This window comes from Acomys russatus, chromosome 3 (assembly GCF_903995435.1).
Source record: "Acomys russatus chromosome 3, mAcoRus1.1, whole genome shotgun sequence".
NCBI lineage: Eukaryota > Metazoa > Chordata > Mammalia > Rodentia > Muridae > Acomys > Acomys russatus.
The window spans coordinates 20,881,561-20,904,255 of record NC_067139.1 but is presented as its reverse complement, the minus strand read 5'-3'; the positions used below and the strand labels follow the sequence as shown (position 1 = coordinate 20,904,255).

The window sequence follows — 22,695 nt, the reverse complement described above, 5'->3', positions numbered from 1 at the left end:
ATTGTACGAAATGGTGATGCTGTCTTGCTGTCTTCTAAATAGTTATGCTTACTCCCATAGACCTGGGCTTCTCGCAACCCAGAGAGCTTCGTTTTGCCATGAACAGCAGGCAATGAAGACGTGTATAACCAATCAAAGTGCTGAGAATAAAAGATGGGGTGCACATCTCTAAATGGGACATCTGTATTAATCCCACCACCATTAGGCTCAGGGAGCATCAAGAGAGAGGAAGCATAAAGGATGTAAAGATTTAGAGGGTCAAGAGAAGTGCTGTGAACTGCTGCCTTCGAAACATGGCATGGCAATTTAATTCACGAGCTTACAGCAGCTGTAGCTCCCTGCACAGGATCTACCCAGGATCAAGCTTGCTCAAATCCCAACATTGATGAGGTAGATGATCATCAGGCTCCGCCCTACACTAAGAAGTTACCAGGGCAAGCAGTTGTTATTCCTCAGTAGAGACTTTGCCTGTGGGTGATTCTGAGTTGTGGCAAGTTGACATCAAAACTAACTATCACACCAAGTTCTGCAATCATGTGTGTGTGTGTGTGTGTGTGTGTGTGTGTGTGTGTGTGTGTGTGTGTGTGTGTGTGTGTAAGTGTGATCTGCACTTACTGCTAGTTTTATTTGCTTGAACTTAAAACCTGTTGGAAATTGGCCAGTTTTCTCCTTCAGTCAAAAGGCACCATGAGAAGAGAAATACCCCACCTACCTCACCCCCATCAAATTTTTCTCAAGCTGTGTCTAAAGCCAGCTTCAAGCTTCTGTACTTCCGGCTTTGAGAAGGTGACCCCCCCCCCTCTCTGTCCCTTTTTTTTCTTCTTCTCCCTTCATTTCTTTTTCCTACTGTGCTCCCTGCCCTCCTTAGAGCTCCCTCTCTGTACCTCTTTCTCCACCCCACCCGCCACTCTCTCCAGTGCTTTTATCTGACTGCACTCTGAGGGCCAGAACACCAACTTTCCCCCCCCAATGGATTTAACTTTTGTGTCCATTCTCACCTTAGCTCAGTATCTGGTTTTGCTTTATGCATGCTCAGACTGACCCAGGAGAATGCTAACGTGAAGGCTAAGGATGCTAATGGGCTTGGCTACTTTCCAATTAAAAATTTGTGAAAGGTTTATATCCCACACAGTAAAAGTTCTATTATCTCTCTCCTGTGGTCCGTAACGTCATACCTGGATCAACCACACCTCTCCAGGATGCCCTCAGGATTGCTAATTTGCCCTTCCTTTAACACCCCACAGCCTGCTTTATATGCCTTCATCACACCTTTATCATCCTTAATCACTGTAGAACTTAAGGCTCTATTGCTCTTTCTTGTTTGTGGCCCAGGATAGCTCTGGGAGTGGCTCAGTAAATACTCATACATTTATTTAAGTATTGTAGATTTTTTTTTGGCAAAAAAATTTTTTTTGTAGCTCAATTGTGCCATTCTCCAACATGAAGTTAGACACACCTACTCCCAGGACCTGTGCTGTGTCAGGTTAGGAGCCGTGTTTTATTTTATTTTATTCATGTTCAGCTAACTGGAGTCTGTGTGTGTGGACATGTCCAAGTTGGTTAGATATGTACATGGGAGGACAAGAAACCAGGTAATTTGACAAGAGCAGAAGGCTTTAAACAATGGAGCTTTTCCTTCCCAGCATTGACTTTGATAGGTGCTGGTAATTACATGCGCGGCCTGGCTGAGAGGCCCATGATTAGCAATCTTTTTCGCCAGTTTGGCGCTTCAAGAAACCTCAAGTGTATTAACTTTTCTTGACAACAATGGAAAGACTTCCTTTTGTCCTGGAGATAGAGTTTCTGGGTGTGCTTGAGCAGCTAGTAGCTCAAGGTCAGATGCAGCCGACTTTCCACAGCCTCTCTGAGCACTCTTTCCCCAGATAATAACAAACAGACCTTATTTAGACATTGTCCTGTATAGGCTGGCTGCTTACCAATTCCGTGAGCCTGTGTTTCTGTTTATGATTGAAATCTAGCGTGTGTTGAAAGTTCCCTTTCTTGTGTGGTGGTTTTGACCGGGGTCTTAATGCTCTTGTATCAATTCATATGGTATCATCCGAGGATCACTGTAGGTCCATCAGTGATTATGATGGCATAAGTCTTGGGTGAGATATTGTTACTCAAATTCATCTACAGAAACTCAAAGCCAACTTTCATCTTTTCTGTTTTTGAAGCTATTGTCTTGTTTGCACTGGCCCCTTTCTCCTCCTTTCAATGCACTAAAAGATAGGAAATAAGTCTAGTGTGGATGGATGTATTCTAGCTGTGTTTTCTTGATCTCTTCTTTTTTCCGCCTGTCAAATCTCATTATTAGAGACTAGCATAGCAAGGTCCCAGTGGCTCGCTTTCAGACAATAGTAGTTCTATTCCCATTCAAGTCTCTTCTCCCAGGGTCTCATAGGGAATTTACTCATTCAAAACTGTACATCCAGTGGAGTTGCTTGCGTCTTCAGATGTTGCACTAAAAAAAAAAAAAAAAACACAAAAAAACCAAAAAAACCCACCCCCAAAACAAACAAACAAACAAACAAACAAACAAAAAAAAAAAAACCAAACCAAACCAAACCAAAACAAAACAAAAAACAAAAAACAAACAAAAAAACCAAAAACAAAAACCAAAAAACAAAAAAACAGCACCAACACCATCAGAGTAGTATACTTTTACTTAGTTTAGGGCTTAGAAATTTCCATTCTGTTTGGTAATGGTGGTCAGTGTGCTTTTGAGTGTAAAGGTACGTTTGGGTTGCTGATGGAAAGTTCTGGAACCTTCACTAGTTTCCTTTCAATTATGAAATAAATGAAACTCATTAACAAAAGCCTTTTAATGACAGAAAAGGAAAGGAATACATATGGCCTCAGAACTAACTCTCTCAGAATAACTACTTTGCCTTCTCCCAACAGGGGAGGAAATGGTTTGTAAAATAATACAGTGGCCCATCTCTTACAGTTTCGTTTTCAGTGGTTGCCATTACTTTGATAATTATTGTCCAAAATTATTGGATGCACCTCCCTTTGGGAGGTGAACTGGCTCCTTGTCTGGCATATCTACACTGTGTACACAATCCACCACTTAGCAGCTATCTTAGTTATAAGAACTTCTGTCTCAGGATTGTAGTATGTTCAAGCAATCCCTATTTGATTTAATAATGACTTCAAAGTCCAAGAGCAATAATGCTAAAAATTCAGGCATGCTAAAGAGAAGCTTTAAAGTAGACCGTTCTTAGTACAGAAAACAAATCACATGCAGAGGTGGCTGAGAGTTATGTAAGCATGAAATACGTATTCATAGAGTTCTGCATTCTCCATTGTTTTAGGTTCTAGAACATACTACAGGTAGGAAACTAAAAAGGAGTACATTGGGCATGATGTTTGTTCAGAATGCCTCCCTCAAAGATGGCCTCCATGTGAGCATCACTGTGAATGTGTCTGAGTCCCATTCAGCCACTGTGACTTAATGTGTCTAGTACTGATAAATCTGTCATCAACTCACATACCGATTTACAGTTTTGTGGTTTTAATTTCTCTGGAATAAACACCCATGAGTGGGTGTTCTGGCTCATATTGCAAGATTGTGTTCAGTTCCCTTAGAAACTGCCCAGCCTCTTTCCACAGTGGGAGTGTGTCTGAAGCTGTCCTTCCAGGAGGGATCCAGCAGGCAGTGTCCACTGGAAAGAAACTCTTGCTAGAGACGTAGGCTGCCTAGGGAGAAATTACAGGAGACTTATGAACTACGGTATGGTTGAAAACTTGCATGTCCACTGAGCTCTTGAGTAGCCAGGCGTAAGATTGCCTCTGGGAAGCCATTGGTGCCACAGGAATGGAGCTGTTCACACTGCAGGGAGTAGAACAAGGATGCCCGTGACAGCTGGCGTCTGTGCTTGCCACCTCCTTTCTTCCTGAGGCTTTATTCAGGGCCCTGACACAATTCTGGCCACACTCCGAGGTCTAAAGGCTGAGTGTTAATTGTTAAGATGTGTTTCCAAAATGCTTTTGGTCATGGGACCAGCCTGATGTGTTTTCTGTTCCTTCTGTATGTCTGGTAATGAATTGCCCACTGCTGTCTCCAATCCCCCAGCCGACTCATATAAGGAAAAAGATCAATTTACACCTCCCCCCAGGAAGCAGCCCTGCTGATGGAGATGACTCATAGTGAGAGGCTGTGTTCACCACACGTCTCAGAGGACCAGCGAGGACGATGCTTGTGAACATGGCTGCCTCTGATGTAAGAAAAGATTGTCTCTACCAAGAAGTACTGGATTTAAGGAAGATCATAGCAGCATATATCCAAAGCATATAAGAGCCCATTATCTCCCAAGTGTGGACTCCCAGGCTTCTGCAGCTATAGTGCAGCTTTCCAGAGGAATTAAAGATGTCCGCTGGGAATGCCCCTCAGGATATTGTGAACTGAAACTGGGGTAAATGACTCTTCCTGTATCTCTTACCTCAGTGAGAACAAGTCAGACTGAATCCACCAGATGCCGGGCTCAGCCAGGGCTGTGTTCCTTCCAGGGAGAATAGATGCCTCCTTGGAAAACTATCCTTGCTGATTGCATCTTACCATTGGCAGAGCAAAGTGCATGGAGAACAGGGTTCAGGGGGTGGGAGTGATACAGGATTACAAGCTCGTGCAAGTTCGGGCTGGAGGAGGAAAAGAACAGTTGCTGGAGGCTGTGCTTCTGTGCCAGCAAAACTAATTCTTCCTCTAGTAGAAGGCTCATTTTTCTGTCTCCAGTCAACAAGCCCTATCATTATTTGCTCTCTTCCTCTTTAGAGGATTAAAAAAAAAGGTTCATATATATATATAAAGCTACCATAGAAAAGAAGCCAGTAACCCAAGCCTCAGATTAACCAAGGAGAACCATGATGAGCAGTTGAGTGACTGCAGTCTCCAGACTAAGCCTTCTTTGGACTCCTTACTGAGTTAATCACACAGTAGGGGTTGAACTTGGCTCCATTCCTAAGCTGCAAGAAGCTGGGCAGCATTCTGCTGTCTCCTTAACATCATCTCTGTAACCATTTGGATGTTCTTCAGCGTCTCTTACCATCTGTTCATGTGTTCTCAAGGCATAACTTAGAAACTGTTGGTGTGCGTAGAAACATCGCCAGACAAGTGTTGGTGCCACTATAGCTAAATACCTTTGTCCCAGCTTCTGCTTCGGAGAAGGTGAGAAAGAAAAATACCTGGGCCAGAAATCACTTTCTGATGGAACAGACGTAAATAGGCATGCTCACACCAAACGTGGGAAACAGACAGGACATAGGACCACAAGTGTGAAGAAAGCCTGGACTACATGCAAAGTTTCAGGTAGACCTGGGCTGTATAATATTCTGTCTCAAAATAAAACAACAATAATAAAAGTGAAGCAAAGAACTGTTGTTCAGTAGTTTATAAGGACAGCAGCTTGAGCATTCTGCATATGCATCTGTAGTCTGCACACATAACAACACTCTACAGCTGAGTGGCTCACACTAGCTGCCTCCTGAAAGAGTGCAGTAAGTTAGTCTCCAGAGAAACTGTGAATTCATCCCTCATGCACTGCAGTAACTTGTTGACGAGGCTTTTCCATGTGGATGGTCATATTAGATGCACATTATGAAATTTTTATCTGTTATGTTTACCTCTCAAATCCTTAAGTATATTTTATCTCACTCCTCTCATAGGAGCCTTCAGTGGGATCTTGGATGGATGTTGGTGGACATATTTGCTCTGTCTTTTTTTCACTTTAAACAAAACACTTTTTGTGTTCTGCCATTAAATATAATGCCCGCTACAGAATTGCAGCTTAGATAGATTTCTCTAGAAGATAGACAGCTCATTTTAAAAAGGCAATCTGGCATTCTTCGGTATTTTTAAAATCTGATTAATTTGGTCAATTTTTATTTATCACTACCCCTTTTCCCCTCAGAGCTAACTTTGAGGATTGTTGCCAGGAAGGGCTCTAGATTTTGTCTGGCAGAAAGGTCTTTACTTCTCTCTCATTACTGATGGGCATTGAACTATATATAAAATTCTAGACTGGTGGTTTTTTCCTGTCTTCTCTGGGGTGATGATAATCCTATTTATAAGCCTGTTCTCAGCCAAGTTGTAATTGATTTCTAGGTAACTTGTTTCCCTTTGGCAGGCTATTGAATCCCTCTTGTGAATCTATGAGGGGATTGCTGTGTGTGCTGAACCTGAAAATGCATACCTCTCAGAGTTCTAGAAAAGGAGCCAGATAGATAGCACCAGATAGATTTCGAAAGTGGCTGTACTAGTTTGCATTCCCACCAGCAATGAAGGAGTGTTCCTCTCTCTCCACATCCTCGCCAGCATGTGGTATAACTTGAATTTTTGATCTTAGCCATTCTAATGGGTGGAAGATGGAATCTGAGAGTCGTTTTGCTTTGCATTTCTCTAATGACTAAAGATGTTGAGCATTTCTTCAGGTGTTTCTCAGCCATTCGATATTCCTCTGTTGAGAATTCTCTGTTTAGTTCTGAGCCCCATTTCTCAATTGGGTTATTTGGTTTGGTGGTGTTTAATTTCTTGAGTTCTTTATATATTTTGGATATTAGATCTTTGTCAGATGTAGGGTTGGTGAAGATCTTTTCCCACCAAGATGAGACTCGATAGTCTATGACCATATAGTGGGGGAGGAGGTCCCTCTCAGTCATAGACCTAGGGGAGGGGAATAGAGTGAAAGTGCAGGGAGGGAGGAATGGGAGGATACAAGTGATGGGATAACAATTGAGTTGTAATCTGAATAAATTAATAAAATAAAAAAAAAAGAAATTCCTTTTCCTCAGTTCCTTCCGTAGTAGTTTATATTTTCCATCACTTATTCTTCCATGGTGTATATTGAGTAACACACCTCTCACCTAGTCCAATAACATCTTTCCAGCAATTTTTTAATAATTTATTCAGATCACATCTCAGTTGTTATCCCCTTTCTTGTCTCCTCTCATTCCTCCCTCCCTCCCCTTTTCACCCTATTCCTCTCCTCTAGTTTCCAGCAATTTTTAAAGGTTCATTTAAACTTAGCTATTATTATTTATTTCAACATTAAATATTCTATATTAAGTGGCTTTATTTTGCCAAATATCTCTGGTATTTATTGGTATTGCGTTTTTCTTTCATATTTTTAAATTCCCACATCTAATTCTTTAAACAGTTATATTTTATTTATATTATACGTCTGTATTTCCAAATTATAATATCTCTCAGAATATGTCTCCTGCATTTGAGTTCTCTGCCAACTCTGATTTACTTCCTTCTGTTTTTAGATTTTGGACTCTGAGCTCATGGAATCTTTAGCATGCCAGTGAAACATAAACTGAGCATGTTTGTTTCTCTGCCAATACACTCCAGATGTTCCCAATCAAAAGCCACTTTAATTTCTGGTACTACGATTCCCTGAATCAGAAAGATGGTGCATATACATTTGGGCCTGAGCCTGTGTGTTATCATATCTGGAGCTGCTCACTCTCGCAGACGTTTTCCTCAGTGACCTGGCAGACTTAGACAGAGCTCCTTGTCTAGTAGCGCTTTGCTTTTGCTCATTTAAACATACATTTGTGGATACTGCACGTAGAAGGATGTGTCTTCATGGTGGGTCAACTTTCTGTCTTACTTGGCACTGTTGAAAACTACCGCACAGTCATTAACACCTCACTTCTAGTCATGGAAGGTAACCTGTTCTCTGAGGGTACTCAAAGCTCCACTATCCTCTCTCTGCTTTTTGGGGGGTATATTTTGTTTGGGCTTTGTATTTGCTCTTGCTCCTGGAGAACCCCTCCCCTGGCCCTTTCAATACAAGCAAGCTCAGCTATACATTGAAAATGTTTTGTGTCCCATGGCACCCCTTATATCCAGGTATTACTCAGCAAGACAGATTTCTATGAAGCTGCTCATTCCATGCAGCTTGCACATAGCACATATAGATGATCTTTTTTGTGTGTGTGTGTGTGTGAAAGATGTCAATCTCTTTTAACAGTGTCTTGTTCACCAAAATATTCATGTGTATTCAGTAATTCAGTGTGCAGGTCAAATGTTCAAGGGCATTGCAGCAGAGTGCTATAGCTGACCTTCAAGGCAGTGGTCCTGGAGGGTAAGGACTCTTGGAGTTGGTTAGATACTTAGTCCCTCATTATGGGAATTAGTTAGTACCTTATGAAAGATGCCCAAGGAAACTTGCATGCCCCTTCCACCATGATGACAAAATCTAAGAAGTTGAGACTAAACTCTCATCACATGTTAAATTTACCATTACCTTGGATGCTTAGCCATTTAACCAATAAAATTCAATAAAATAAATATATGCCTATTAGTACAATAGTGGCATGACAATGATGGGGGCAACCAATTGATTTCTGATCAGATTTGATGTCCACTCCATAGAAAAAAAGTCCATGACCCATTTAATAAATAAATTAGAAGTGAACATTAAAATTCTATTGCACATAAGTTACCCAATTTGACATTGTTTTAGTAGCTTAAATGAATTAAAGCACATAGCATTTAATGCTACCAAATTTTTTTTTTTTCCTGCAGTCTCTTGGGACTTTCTGCGTATACATCTCTTGCTGTAGGAGTAAGCCTGTCTCATTAACACAGTTAAGCAGAAGTGCTGAGAACTGATGCCTCTGGGAACAGCTCAGTACCCCAGCTCTTCCAGTTTGGGTGTGACATTTTGAGGTATCATCCACAGAGTCTTCCTGAGGTCCTCCATAGGACTGAGATTAATTTCTCATGGTGGTCACTTGAATTGGCTTTATTTTCTTTCATGTCTCACTCCTTCATTCTCATCCTGGGGCGTCCTAGGATGAGGACCATTTCTTAAGCAAGTTTATACTCAGTGCCTTATGTTAGCAGTCATTTCCAGAGAAACCTTTAACGTCAGCAATATTCAAGCCAATCCTTCTAGCTTATATTGAGTACAGGCTGTGCTTTCTGTTCTAAAATAAGTCAGATGTGGTTTCATATCTAGCATAATTTATGGTTGCTTTCTTTTTTTTTCATTCTTTAAAAGAAATATATGTATATATTTCAATTTTCCAGTCAAGATGTGCCTATTGGTGCAATAGTGACATGATTATGGAGTAAACCAACTGATTTCTGATTGATTCAGAGACTACTCCACAGGCGCAAATTCCTACCTGGTACTGGGGACCTACGTAAAAGCCTATGGTTTGTCTGGTCATAGGCATCATGGGTGAACCTACCACTTCTGTTTTGAAAAATGGAAATGCTGTCTTATGGGAATGCTAAGGTTCCAACATTTATGAGCTCACAGCTGGAGTTGTCTCCATAAGGTCTGCACAATACCAAGCACAGTACCAGCCATGGTTGGGGGATGAGCTCATGGGCACAGTCCCACCCAAGGGGACAGTTAGCAGTTGTCTTCAGAAATGCTAGATACTGGTGAGTTAATCATACTTTACCTTTGCAGCTGTGCCCATGAGAGTGGCTTGGTTAAACCTGGTGGGTTAGGAAGCAAAACCAAAAAGATATGACAATGGCACGGGGACTTAGTGGGAGGGGAGAGAGTTGGTGGGAATTGACAGATGTAAGAAAGGGTGGTGGAGCGTGGCCAGAATGTATTATATACATGTATGAACTTATCAAATAAATTAATTTTAAAAATAAAGGAGAAAGGGGCACTGGTCCACACCTAGGGTGTGAAAGACGAGGTCCTCAACGCAATCTGAGGAGGATGATTGTGTTCCAGAGCTACAGAAAAGTTCACTCCCGAAAGTGACCTGATTGGGAGGAAACACATAGCACAATGTGTTAGAAATATCCAAGCTGAGATCATCCAAGCTGGCATCGATCTCACACTGTGTCTGATTCTTGGAACAGCAGTGACTGCACAGCCACCAAAGGACTACACTAAGAGTTCCAAAACACAGTGCTGGTGTTTCCCAGAAAGAAAGAAACCCTGTCATACAGATCATCCATGCCCTCCCACTGCAGGACCTTGGGACCACGCTCAGGTGAGCTCTCGGGGACTCTGGGCAGCCCCCACCACTTTTGGGTTGTGGCCTGGTGCAGTGTGGGCCAAGGAGATGGTGTTCGAGGAGGGGGGTGCTGTTCCAGTCGAGCCCAAGCGAGGACTGCATCGCCCACACCGCAGGCCTCATGGACCTCCTCTCATGGGCCAGGGCCATGCTCAGTGCTGAAAGCTGGATCATGCGGAGGTGGATACTAGGGGCAGCACCGAGGCAAGGGCCCATGGTAGATGGAGCATGGGATGGAACCAGAGACTCGGGAGGCATGAATCAACAGAGCCACAAGTTCCCTGGGACAAGAAACTGAGCTGGGTGTGTTTTGTTGATTCCCAGTGTACTCAAAACCAGGTTGTTTTCCCTGTGTACAAATTAGAACATTGCATCTATGGGGCAGGTCTTGACTTATTTTGAAAAATAAGGAAATAAGACACCACAGACCTCACTCTTCCACATTAGATGGAGACGAATGTCAGAGTCCCATTGGGGATGGAGTGAGTGCTCGAGATTTCACATTGTAAATCACAATTAGCCTTCTTCATTAGTTAAGCACACACACACACACACACACATGCACACATGCACACACATGTGCACACATACACGCACACATGCACACATACACACACACGCACGCATGCACACATATGCACACACATGTGCACACACACATGCACACATACATACACACACACACACACACACACACACACACACACCTTTTTTTATGATGGAGCCACAGCCTTATAAACTCAGCAGAAGTTGAAAAGGCACGTGATAGCCCCAACCTATCAACACCTTGGCTTAGCAATAGAGTTGACTGACTGGTAGCTGAGGCTTGCTGCTACCTCCACTCATCTGGAAAAGACATCACATCACATGATATCTAGATGAAGAAAATATCAGAATTTATGGTTTCAGTCTTAACATTGTCAAGCTGACGGCACGTGCAGTTCTGACAATAGCTCCACCTCCTCTGTCAGAGGTGAAGTATAGACCCACGGCTTAGCAGGAGTGCAGATACACCTGCCTACCTCCCCCCTGTGTTTCTGTTTCTTGGGGCTTACCACCTGAGGAGGAAGTTCCCTGAGAACTTGCCATCAGAGAACATGCACAGGGCCACCTGCTCTTTCTGCTTACTGGTATTGAAACCTCGGGCAGGGCTTTGGTCCAACCCTGGATCCTTGCCTGCCAGCTGTGCTCTGTTAAACCCCTGCATCAATTAAATCAAGAGTGACTGAACGTTTTCTCCTCAGGTATGCTCCAAAAACACCAACACTTATCTATCCACGAATACTCTTTAGTCAAAATTTAATCTACACATGAGGTGGAAAAGCCATTGCTTCCTCTGGAAAATGACCTCACTGCTCACTCTACTCTGCTTGGTTTTCAAACAAGCTCAGCATGGCTCTGGCTGAAACTTAGTTTCCCTCTTAGAACCCCTTCCTCCCAGTGATTCAGACCCAAGGGTGATGCTCCAGTGGAGGCAGAGGCAATGGCTGTGGCAGCATTTGGGTATTTGGCCTATGGCTGAATTTGGCTGTCTATCGCTAGCTTTTCCACAAATGGAGAAAAGAACAGATGCAACAGGCTCTGGTGTCAAACTTTCAAGCTCAAGGGTCCAAGCCACTGTAATAACTTTCACAGATCTCCTCTGACACAGCGTGTGTTTACTTTAAGTTGTTAGGTCTCCAGAGGAGGCCCTTGTTGCAGAAGCTGCAGCCCTTACCCTGCACAAGTATTTTTCCTTCTGATAATCAATGAAAGATACAGTAGCGGCTCTCCAACTGCAGTTTTATGTTTTGTAATTTGCTACCATCATGAACCAATACTGTTAAAATGGAAAATTCCACAAATGAACTATTTCTCCACTGTAAATGGTAACCTATCCTGAGCAACACGATGAACTCTGATGTCATCCTACCCAGGCCACCTGCGTCCTGCACGTCCACCCTGTAGAGGGGACTTGCACACCAGCCACTTCCTAGCCACCTTAGTTGTCAGGTTGGTTGTCTTAGAATTAGGATCCTTTGCATTCAAATGACTGTCATCCTACTTTGTAATGGCCCTAAAGTGCAAGAGTAGTGCTACTAGCAATTTAATTAGGACGTGTTGTTAAAATTATTTCATTACTAGTTGCTAGTTGTCACTATTACTAGGCCTATTTATAATTTCAACTTTGTCATAGGCATGTGTGTAGAAAAAGCCATGTCTACAAAAGGTTAGCACTCTATGACTTTGAATGCTTGGGGTATTAGAAAGTGTCTTTCACATATAAAGGGAGAAATAATACATGCCATTCCCAAGTAAGGTCCACAATTATAGTATGGTACTTTTATAAAAATTGTTGTTCCTCTTAATTAGAGTTGAGTCCCATGGACCATTTTCGGGTGTAAAGCTTCATATTTTATAGGAACTTGGGCAGCAAAGGACCTGGACACATGGTTTTACGAGATGGGCTGCCTGAAAAGATGAAATTTTACTCTTTGGAGACCTTGGTCTGGTCTTTGTTTATGTGGTAGCTCTGATCTGAAACTGGGTGAGTTCTCTGGGTGGTTTTATGCTTGAAGAGGAAGTTGAGTCTACCCAGAGGGTCCTGTTGTGTTCTTCCACTGATTGGCTTGGTGACCACAGTTAGGACACACTTCCTCTCTGGCTCACAGGTTCCCCTTTTAAACAAGGGGAGTTACATCGAAACCCTATGGCTCTACAGGGCCTGGCCTTAGTCCAGTATGTTAAAGAGCTCCTGGTTTGCCTATCAGAGGCCTGGAAGGAGGCTAACCCTGTCTGAAAAAATGCCCAGACCTAGGGGGCAAATTAGTCAGCAAATGGCAACTTTCCTACACCCCAATGTTTCACCGGGAGCCCCAGACAGACTGCCAAAACTAACAGTTCTGCCTCTGGAGACATTGAGCTGATCTACAAGAGCTGCTGAGGCCCCTTGTTCCATGCAGAGGCATGTTTCCTTCTTGTCTTATCCACCACAATTATGATGAACTAGACCAATGTCCTCCATGTCTGCACTTAAGGTGGCCTAGCATGACCTGAAATGCCTATTAAAGATGGAGAATACCAGTCAGAAAGAACTCGGCAGGGTCTTCTCCTTTGCTGACTTTGGCCAGTGGTGTTAATGGTCCCAAGAAGTTGCTAGTGCTGGATGAAATGCGTCAGTGCTGTTCTGATGTCTCTGAGATCTCATGTCTCATGGTTCTGTCTCGAGGAATTACTTAGCAGACGTGTCTGAGTGACAACAAAGATGGGAAGGAAACTAGGTCACCTCCTAAGCACTTTGTGTGCACGAAGCCTCATTCTCAGTTATTTGGAATTCAGAATGTTTTTATCCATATGGACAGACCAGGGAGAACTACGAAGTTTTCTCTATCTTTGTACATGAGTAGGAGTGAGGACAAAGAGTTGTGAATGAGCCAGACTGCCTTGGAAAAAATAAAAAATAAAAGGATGGATCAGTTCAACTGGTCTCATCCAAAAATCTAGTAGATAGGCTAAGGATAGAGCTTGTGGCAGAGTGCTTGTCTGGCACACACAAGACTCTGGGTTCCTTCCCCGGTATGCACTTCCCCAAAGTCAACAGAATGTTTGGGCTGGCACCATCAATCACAGACTATGCAGGTAGAAAGACAACTTAATGCTAATCATGAGTCAGCTCAGTTTTTTATAAAGACGAGCCTTAATCATGCAGGCAAACTCTGTCCTCTCCTCTAAGTGACCGCTTGCCTTTTTTTTTTTTTTTTTTTTTGAGGCTTCCACAATAGACATAAGCTTCTAAGCATAGGATAATGGCAGGGTGGCTGAATGGTAAAACAGTGTCCCAGCAGACCTCAGTGTACTTTTAAAAGAAAAAGTGGCAAAGTGGAAGGAGCCTTGTGGGAAGAAGGGTCTTCAGAGGCTGTGGCAGGAAGCACCATTGACAAGCGAACTCAACCCTATGACTGGCAACCAGGTCCAGAATCAATTGGTTAGTAAGTCAAAAATATGTATTCTTTGAACTGAAACATGCTAGCTATACAAAGAAATACCTAAGTGCATACTTCTGCAGCTTCAAGAAAGCATAAGTCTTATAGATGAGAGTAATCATGTCAGTGCCATGACTGTACCCACAATACCAGTTGCTCAGGAAGCTGAGTCAGGAGGATCAAGAGACTCAGCTTACCCTAGGCAGCATTAGTGAGACTGCACCTCAAACTTGAGAAAGAAAAGGAAGAGGAGCGAATGAATAAGTGTCAACACAAAGACGAAAGAATTAGGCCCATAGAGCCAAGGTTTTGAAACTAGTTCAAGAAAAATGGGAGCAAAACTATTTTGTGATGGTTCACACTTTTTCTGCCATTCGATGTTTTAAAGCGATCAGGAAAAGCAAGTTGTAGCCTGCTAAACACGTAAGGGGATTCTGTTGATAATTCTGTGGATAAGGTGTACATTGGCAAAAACTGGTTAAATGAACAAAACGTTAGTATATTTTGTGTAATCAGCGCTCACATGTTTAAAGGGGCATTTAAAAACAGTAAAAGAAGGACTGAACTGTCGTTGACATGCAGAGAAACCTTTTGGGTAAGAAAGGCCTCAGCTATTGGGACTGGGGGGCAGCACTTGTGGCAACCATACAAGGAGGTTCTGGGCACTTTATCCTCTGCCTGAGAGCTGAAGGGACTCCTGCTACCCCCTAATCTGCACATTGTCCTCTGTGCATTGTCTACTCGTCAGCCTCACACAAACGTGCAGGCACTCGCTTCCTGGTTGATGGCAGCATACTTCTGGCACCTGCTTGGTATTTCCAGTTTCCTAGCACAGAGCTCCTTAGTCACAGATGTAGAATCTGGCCTTAGGAGGTATATAGGAAAGGCGGAACACAAACCTGCAGCGCATGGGATTACTGAGGAGGGCCACCCTTCTGTTCCCATAGAGAGCCCTGCCCTGCTGCTTGGGTCTTGGAAGGAGGCACTTGCTGCTCTGTATGAACCAGATGCTGCTGTCAAAAGTCCATAGAACCTCTGCGAGCTGCGTGTTCTTTCGCCACTATACAGATGGAACTCGCAGTGGCTTTTCGTTGACAGCCACCTTCTCAGACTCTGGCATCCCATGTCCTGTGCACATCCCACCACCTAGGCCTGGATGGAGGCCATGTTCAGGACCCCATGCTGCTTGTGGTGTGGCAGATGTGCTGGCTGTGAAAACTAGATGGTGAGCTGGCGGACATCCTTTCCCAAGACTCTCCTCTCAAAACACCAACAGAGTCAGGAGCCCATGGGGATGTCACATGGCTGGAAAGGGCAGTGGATAACCTTTCAGAACACCTATTTCCTGTCTACTTACAGAGGCCTCTTTAGAACCACAGACCTGTCTTACTTCCCTCTGTTCAGAGCTACTTAGTGTCTCCTTTTTAATGTGCTCAGGAGCATTCACAGCAGTCTGCAGGTTTGGCTTCTAAGTGTTTTCCATTAAATAAAAGCACGAGAGAGTCCCGGTGATGGGTTCTTAGGAACCTCTCTTTAAGGATTGCTTCCCTTCCAGGACGTGTTCTTACTAGTTTAAAGGGCAAAAACAACAACAACAACAACAAAACAAACAAAACAAAAAAAACAAAACAAAACAAAACAAAACAAAAAAAAACCCAAAAACCCTGCATCTTTTGTATTTTTTAAGTCAACTTCCTCTTTTAAAATTTAACCAAAAAGCCAGCCCTGTTTCTGGTAATATGCTCTTCAGTCTCTCTCTCTCTCTCTCTCTCTCTCTCTCTCTCTCTCTCTCTCTCTCTCTCTCTCTCTCTCTCTCTCCCTCCCTCCCTCCCTCCCTCCCTCCCTCCCTTCCTCTCCATCTATTAATATTTTCCTTAATTGCACAACAGCATAAGCTAAGAGAGCTTGCTTTCTGTGCAGGATTAGAAAGCATGGCTAAATGGCTATGTGGCCTGTGATTTTTCTTTTTTCTATGTTGTTTCTTTGGTATTGGTTTTATGCTCCATTTACTCAGAACTGTTAGGTTCTGGAGAAAGAAATCTTCCCCCCACTTCATTCCTCACCTCCCAGGGCACCTTAAAACTTTTTGATGAACACTTTATCCATATGCCTTGTTCGTTGATCTATGGGGGTAGGTCATTCTTAGCTTGCCCTCTATTCTACAGGAGATTTTGCCAGCATTGTTTTGCATTCTTAAAGCCTGATTAATTGTCCTGTTTGAGCACCTTGATGGATTATGCAGGTGCATGTGTGTGACCAGATTTAGACTTTCATAATTAAGGGACATTTTGGAGGTCAGTTGAATTGCCCAGCCTGAAACAAACGTCAACAGCTTGTAAATCCTGTTTAGACAGATGTGAATGGGGCTGGTTGCATTAGAGGAAGGAGGGCAGTAAGTAAGTCTAAAGCTTGAGGACCAGATGCAGCACTAACCTGACCCTGGGCACTCTCAGGAACTGGCTGGGTCCTGTGGGATCAACTGCAGCATACTGCCCAAGATAGAGCATCCTTCTTTTCTTCACTAACTACTCCACAGGGGAACTGGTTGCTGTGTGTGGGAAATAGGCTTCCTTATGAAGTAAGCATGCCAATTGCACAGGAGGGCCCTGACTGGCAGTGCACCATTCTTGCCGACAAAAGAATTCCCCATTGGCTCTCTCTCTTTTTTTTTTAATTTGGGGGAGACACATCATTACAAATGTTAGTGTGGGGGGTCCTCTTCTATAGCTACTGAAGGTCCTTGATTAAGAAGAGCCAAACTGAGCCAATTCTGAATAGGGAAAGAGATGCAGAGGGTGGGGATGGGGGGCGGGGGAGAGGAAAAACCGTTATTTAATCAAAAGACAATTCCACTCTCTTCTTCTTCCTCCCAGATGTTTGTCTGTTTGAATACCAGGAGAGGGGAAGTTGGAAAACTTAAGTTTGTATTAAACTCAACATAGATCTTGTTTACTTACTATGTATGTGCCTCAGTTTCCACATATAGAAATGGAGCTCCCCATCCAACCTCTCTCTAGGATTTTTTTTTTGTAAGGGTCACACAAGGCATTCAGAGTAACTATTGATTTTTAAATGGCTGCATCAGAAAAAGCCCACACCAACATGGATGAGACTCACAGAAGTTGGAACTCTAGATACTTAAGAGGGAGATTATAAGAACACACATCATTCTCTGAAAGAAAGCCTACAAAGTTTATTAACATGGTATTTTTAGGGTTCGCTTGTTCATACAGCCACTCTATTGCTAGAATCATCTAGAAGATCCAGAACTTGAGGATCTGATCTAGTGACAATTCTGACAGATTCTTTCTTACCTTTTGCCATATATGTGTATAAATATGATTGGTATCTAAGGCTGTGTGTGGCATGTGGTCAAGGTCACACTTCTCAACATTGCTGTTATGGCACATGGGCAGCCATCAGCAATGCCTAAAAGAATGGATGCAGCTATGTGCTAATAAAGCTTATGGACACACACGCTTGGATGTCATGCAGTCTTCATGTACTACCATGTTTTAGTTTGGATTTAAATGTCTCCCAATGGCTTATGTCAAAGGTTTGTCCACTAATGTGGAGTTATTGGTAAGTGATAGAACATTTAAGAGGTGGGGCCTAGTAGGAATTTGCATAGCAATTTCCTACATGTAGCTCATAAAGACTCAGGAATAAGACAACTCAAAAATCTCAGAGAGTTTCTGAAACTTATAAGATGTACAAGATTCCCTCTACCCCCTAGGACAGTAGAGATGACAAGGATTCCTGAGGAGAGATGTCTGTGACCTTTCAAGTTTCCTACAAGTGATGCTGCCTACAGAGCCAGGCTTCCAGCTTTGTTGAGTCTCACTTGTGTGGGAGTGAGCTTTTGATGATGTAACTCCCTTTGAGTCATCTATGTTCCTGTAAGAAACCCTTGGCCCACACTCCTGTAAGTAACCCCCAAACACTCACTGCCACTCAGAACCACCCTTGTGACCTCATGTCAGATATCCTGCATATCGGGTATTTATATTGTGGTTCACAACAGCAGCAAAATTACAGTTATGAAGCAGCAGTGAAATAATGTTATGGTTGGGGGGGTCACCACAACATGAAAAACTGTATTAAAAGGTCGCATGCATTGGAAAGGTTGAGAAGCGCTGTCCTATTGATTATATTATATCATATATAAAGTTACCAAAACAAAGATACATTAAGCATGTAGTATATGAGGAGAACTTTTCCCATTGGCCTTTTCACCGAATCCTTATATAGCCCTGTACGGTAAAATGTTATCTCTCATAGTAGGCTGAAATGATCACCAAAACCACCCATGTCCTTATCTTTGGAACCCATGAATGTCACTGTATGTGGTCAGGGACTTTGCCACTGCAGTTGCAGCCCTTGCCTCTCACCCAACTCATCTTTATGGGTGGCTTGACCTTACTTGCGTGTTTCTCTTGTCTCTGGTTGCTATGACAAGTTACCACAGACAGAGTGGCTTGAACAGCAAACTTGCATTTCTCACAGTTCTCAAGGTTAAAATTTTGAGATCAGAGTGCCCAGTAGAGTTGGGTTCTTGGAGTGGTCTTCTGGCACTAGTGGTCTCTTTTGTAAAAGAAAATCCCATTTCTGTGGGTTTGGATTTCATGATCTAGTTGCCTTTTGAAAGCATCACCTCCTAATACCACCGTCTAATAAGCAGGGTCTAACATATAAAATTTTGTTATTATCGTGTGAGTGTGTGAGTGAATGAGTGTGGGCAGGCCCATGATATATGTGTGTGTGTGTGGGACGCGAGGACAAGTATTGTCGAATCAGTTTTTCCTTCCACGATAACATGGGTTCCAGGTATCAGTTGCAGATTATCAGGCTTACAGACATCTCACTGGCTATTAATGTGTGAGTTTGCTTTTGGTAGGACGTACGAACATTTCTTCTGTAACGTGGTCTCCTACTTTCTCGCTCACCTTATTTCTACCACTGCTATTGCTTTCTCTCCTTGTCATAAGTGTTTTTATAATCTACATTGTATCTTTGTGTACTAGAGGCTGAATGTGAGTAAATGCACCAGTGGGCATTGGTGCCATATCCCTAGGCGCGCGCGCGTGCACACACACACACACACACACACACACACACACACACACACACACACACACACATTCTTACAAATTAACACAGGCACATTCTTTACATGTTCTTGCACTTTGCTTTGACAACACTGGCTTTTTTGTCTCCACCTCCCCAGTTCTCTTCCTTGAACAAATGAGAACCTCTGCTTTTCAGAACATTTTGCTCACTTTCTGTTTAGACTTTTTTTTTTTTTTTTTTTGTATTTTTGAGACCAGGCCTCTTATAACCATGCTGACCTCAAAGTCACCAAGAAGTCAAGGATGACCTTGAACTTCCAGATCCTCCAGCCTCTATCTCCCAAGTGTAAGGATTTGAGGCATGAGCAACCGCACCTGGCTTCTGGTTGGTACCAAACACTCAGAAGCCACATCTGATGTTTCTTCTTCCTCTTGAAGGATTTAAAAAAAATAATGATGCAGAAAGTAATTGCTGGCTTAAGGTCTCCTTCTCTTGGGACTAAACTCACAAATGAGATAGAAAAGAGACAAACAAAGCACAACCCTGGAACACCACAGCAACTCTTATCACAGGCACTTAGTAGGACCCCAGAAACCCCTGATGTGCACTGATACTGCCTTAACACCATGCTGGCCAGAGTGTCACTCCAGGCAGCCTGTGACTAAGGCTGCTGCCCTGCCAACCTGGTAGCAGAATGGGAGGCTATCTGTGTCTGGAGGTGTGTACAGACATTTAGCCTTCAAAAGCTCAGGGCCATTCAGAAGACAGAGTGAGCGTAACCCCTACAGGAGGGCCTAGGATTCAGCTTGCCTTTCTGCTGACCCTAGAGTATACCCACAATCCCCTCAGTCTTAAGATGGTTTTCATGATGATCATGAACTGTTATGACTTCTGGATTAAAAACCCAATTTCCAATCACAAATAGGCTCCATTGCAATACTCACAGCCCTAGTAACTACCCAAGGGGTCTTTCCAAAGCAGGGTCTTCTCAAAGCCGAAGGCAGGCAGCACCTCCTTGTCTAGGGCTCTGACGCCATCTCACCCATCATTTCTCAGCCTCCTGAACTTGGTCTGGTCGTGTAACCCCTCTTGGCCTTTATCCATGCTATGCTCTCTGTTGATCTCTCCCTCTCTACCCTCCTCTATGGCACTGCCCCACAACGAACTCTGCACACCTGGGTTCTTAAGAGCATGCCTTTTGGGCTCAGAGAGGCCAGCGACCAGTGTGTTTTAGTTCCACAAATATTTACTCAGCGTTTTGTCTTCTCCAGGGCTCTGGAGCATAGTTCTACAGCATTAGCTGGATAGGCTTTACAAAGCTAGCTAGCTAGCATCTCTGGCCCTATGTTCAAACACCTATAAAGCAAGGATCACGCTAATGAAACACAAAGCGTGGTCCTTGACACACACAGGCAGACCCTTCTAGTAGGAGGTGTTGTTCAGACACTTTTAGATCATTCTCTAAGTTACATTTGGTGATCTAATCCTTGCTCTCTTCCAATCATCATGTCCCCTGGTTACTGATACCTGCCCTTGAGACAGCCCTTCTGCTAAGCATTCATTCTTTGCTTTCAGTGGCTGACTCTGCCACTCTTCCCAAATGAGAACTTTATCTCCTGTGCTCCTTTATTCCAGGCGCCCAGGGCTTATCCCCGAGATTTAATTACTCTGAGGAGAAGTCCCACCTTCAGATGGATGCAGCATCCCAGCCAATGAGGCAGCCCTTATGTCCTGCTCCTTCCCCAAGAGACCCAATCTTCTTGCCTCTTCTCCAGGCAAGTGAAAGGACACATGAGACTTGGCCGCAGTCTCAGGGGGATTCTTGGGCCCAGACTAGCCAATTCAATAGGCCTGGATGACCTGAAGAATCAGATGCCAACTAGGCCACATGACTCAGATCTTGCTGTCATCCCACACCTTAAGTGAATGTGTCACCAACAATCTAGGTTTCCATTCTCCCCAAGAACAAGAAGCATGATGAAAGCACTCACACCATCTAACCAATCACTCGCTTTTCAAAAATGCACTTCAAGGTTCCTCTTTAGAGGAATAAACAAACCCATCATATCACCCCAGAAACCAAACTGACAATGTGTGTCTGTCAGGTCAGGTCCTTGGGTGGCAGAAGTTAGGGTCAGCTATTTGCTCAAGAGTTGCTTTCATTATTCCCCGCTTATGGTGGGACCAACATGGGGATTCAGTGTCTTCTTTCCACATTCTTTGGCTCAAGCCACACTAGCCCTGTCTCCCTACAGATGTCCAGACTTTATAACCCTGCCTTTCCATGAGCCAGTTCTTCCACTTTCTATTGGAAAATGGATCCCAAGGCTCATTTCTCCTCACTGAGTCATAACAGCACAGAAAGAAAAAAGCGAGGAAAGGCACCAAATTTAGACTTTATAACTAACATGCTCCTAAGTTCTGGCTGGTGGTGCCAGCAGTAGAGCTCTCCCAGCTGAACACACCACTTCCCAAGCAGTTACAACGGGGAACTAATACATGCATCAGGACACAGTCAAACCTCCGCAATCTTTGGCCCTAGGGAAACCCTGGCATTGGATGTTACTTCCGAAGTGCTGGGCGCTTTAGTAGGTGGCACAGCATAGTGTGACAAGAACTCTGGAGGAGCGGGGAGTGCTGGAGATTGGAGAGCTTTTGATCAAAGTGACTTGACGCTCACTCAGACTGCAAAAGGAGTGCCCTGGAGAGCCAGCCCAGGTGCAGGATTTGGGAAGAAAAGCTTATTGGAAAAAATCACTGATCAGTTGTTCTTGGGGGGGGGGGCTGAGCCCTTATACTTGGCTCCATACATAGACTGTTAGTATCTCTCTCTCTCTCTCTCTCTCTCTCTCTCTCTCTCTCTCTCTCTCTCTCACGCTCTCTCCCTTTCCCTTTCCTCCTTACAGCTCCCAAGGGCTCTCCATGGCCCCCAACAACTCACTACAGCCAGAAAAAGCACCGAGCTTCCGATAACCTCATCCCTCACCCATACCAGCTTAGAGCGCATGCTACCCACACTTGTAGACTTTAATTTCCCCATACACACAAGCGAACATTGCACAAGATCTTACCACAACTCTGGTAGAAGACTTCCAAGCCTCCACCACTGCAGGCCATGTGTGTGGGCCAACCTTTCCCTTTGTCATGGCCACTGCTGCTGGGAGAAGACAAAATCCACACAAGGAGGGCAGCTGTCGCACTGTTCATGGTGAGAGATTGTGTGTGACCAATGAGAAATAAGCCCAATAAAAAGGCCCCCAAGGTTCTTTCCCCCTTCATGAAAGTGGAGACATGTTCACTTTCACTTCCCAAAAACAGGCTCTGGGGAGTCCACGGTGAGAGGCCAAAGGCTGAGAGGAGGCGGGAGGAACATTTGAATACTGTTCACTGTTCCAGAGGGTCTTCACATTTCACACACTTGAAATAGTAGGTGTGTGTGTGTGTGTGTGTGTGTGTGTGTGTGTGAGAGAGAGAGAGAGAGAGAGAGAGAGAGAGAGAGAGAGAGAGAGAGAGAGAGAGAACGCATAGGTCTGGCCTAGGTTGAAAGCCGACTTCCTGCATTAACAGGAAGAGGTTCAGCATGACTCCTCAGAACAGCCCTCCTTAGATTTTCCATCCCCTAGAGAAGCCATAAACAGAAAAGACGAGCCTCGGGGGCCACCAT

General features: G+C 43.8%; 1 protein-coding gene across 2 annotated transcripts in view; it reads right to left on the bottom strand.

Annotated features, from left to right (window-relative positions):
• Positions 1-22,240, bottom strand: part of Ly86 (lymphocyte antigen 86) — a 66,392-nt gene extending 44,152 nt beyond the window's left edge. For both annotated transcript variants that reach the window (XM_051170162.1, XM_051170155.1), the window contains exon 1: positions 22,103-22,240. In XM_051170162.1, coding sequence (XP_051026119.1) covers positions 22,103-22,238 — 136 coding nt within the window. In that variant the 5' untranslated portion in view covers positions 22,239-22,240. The remainder of the gene's footprint in view (positions 1-22,102) is intronic.
• Between the last annotated feature and the right edge of the window lie 455 nt (positions 22,241-22,695).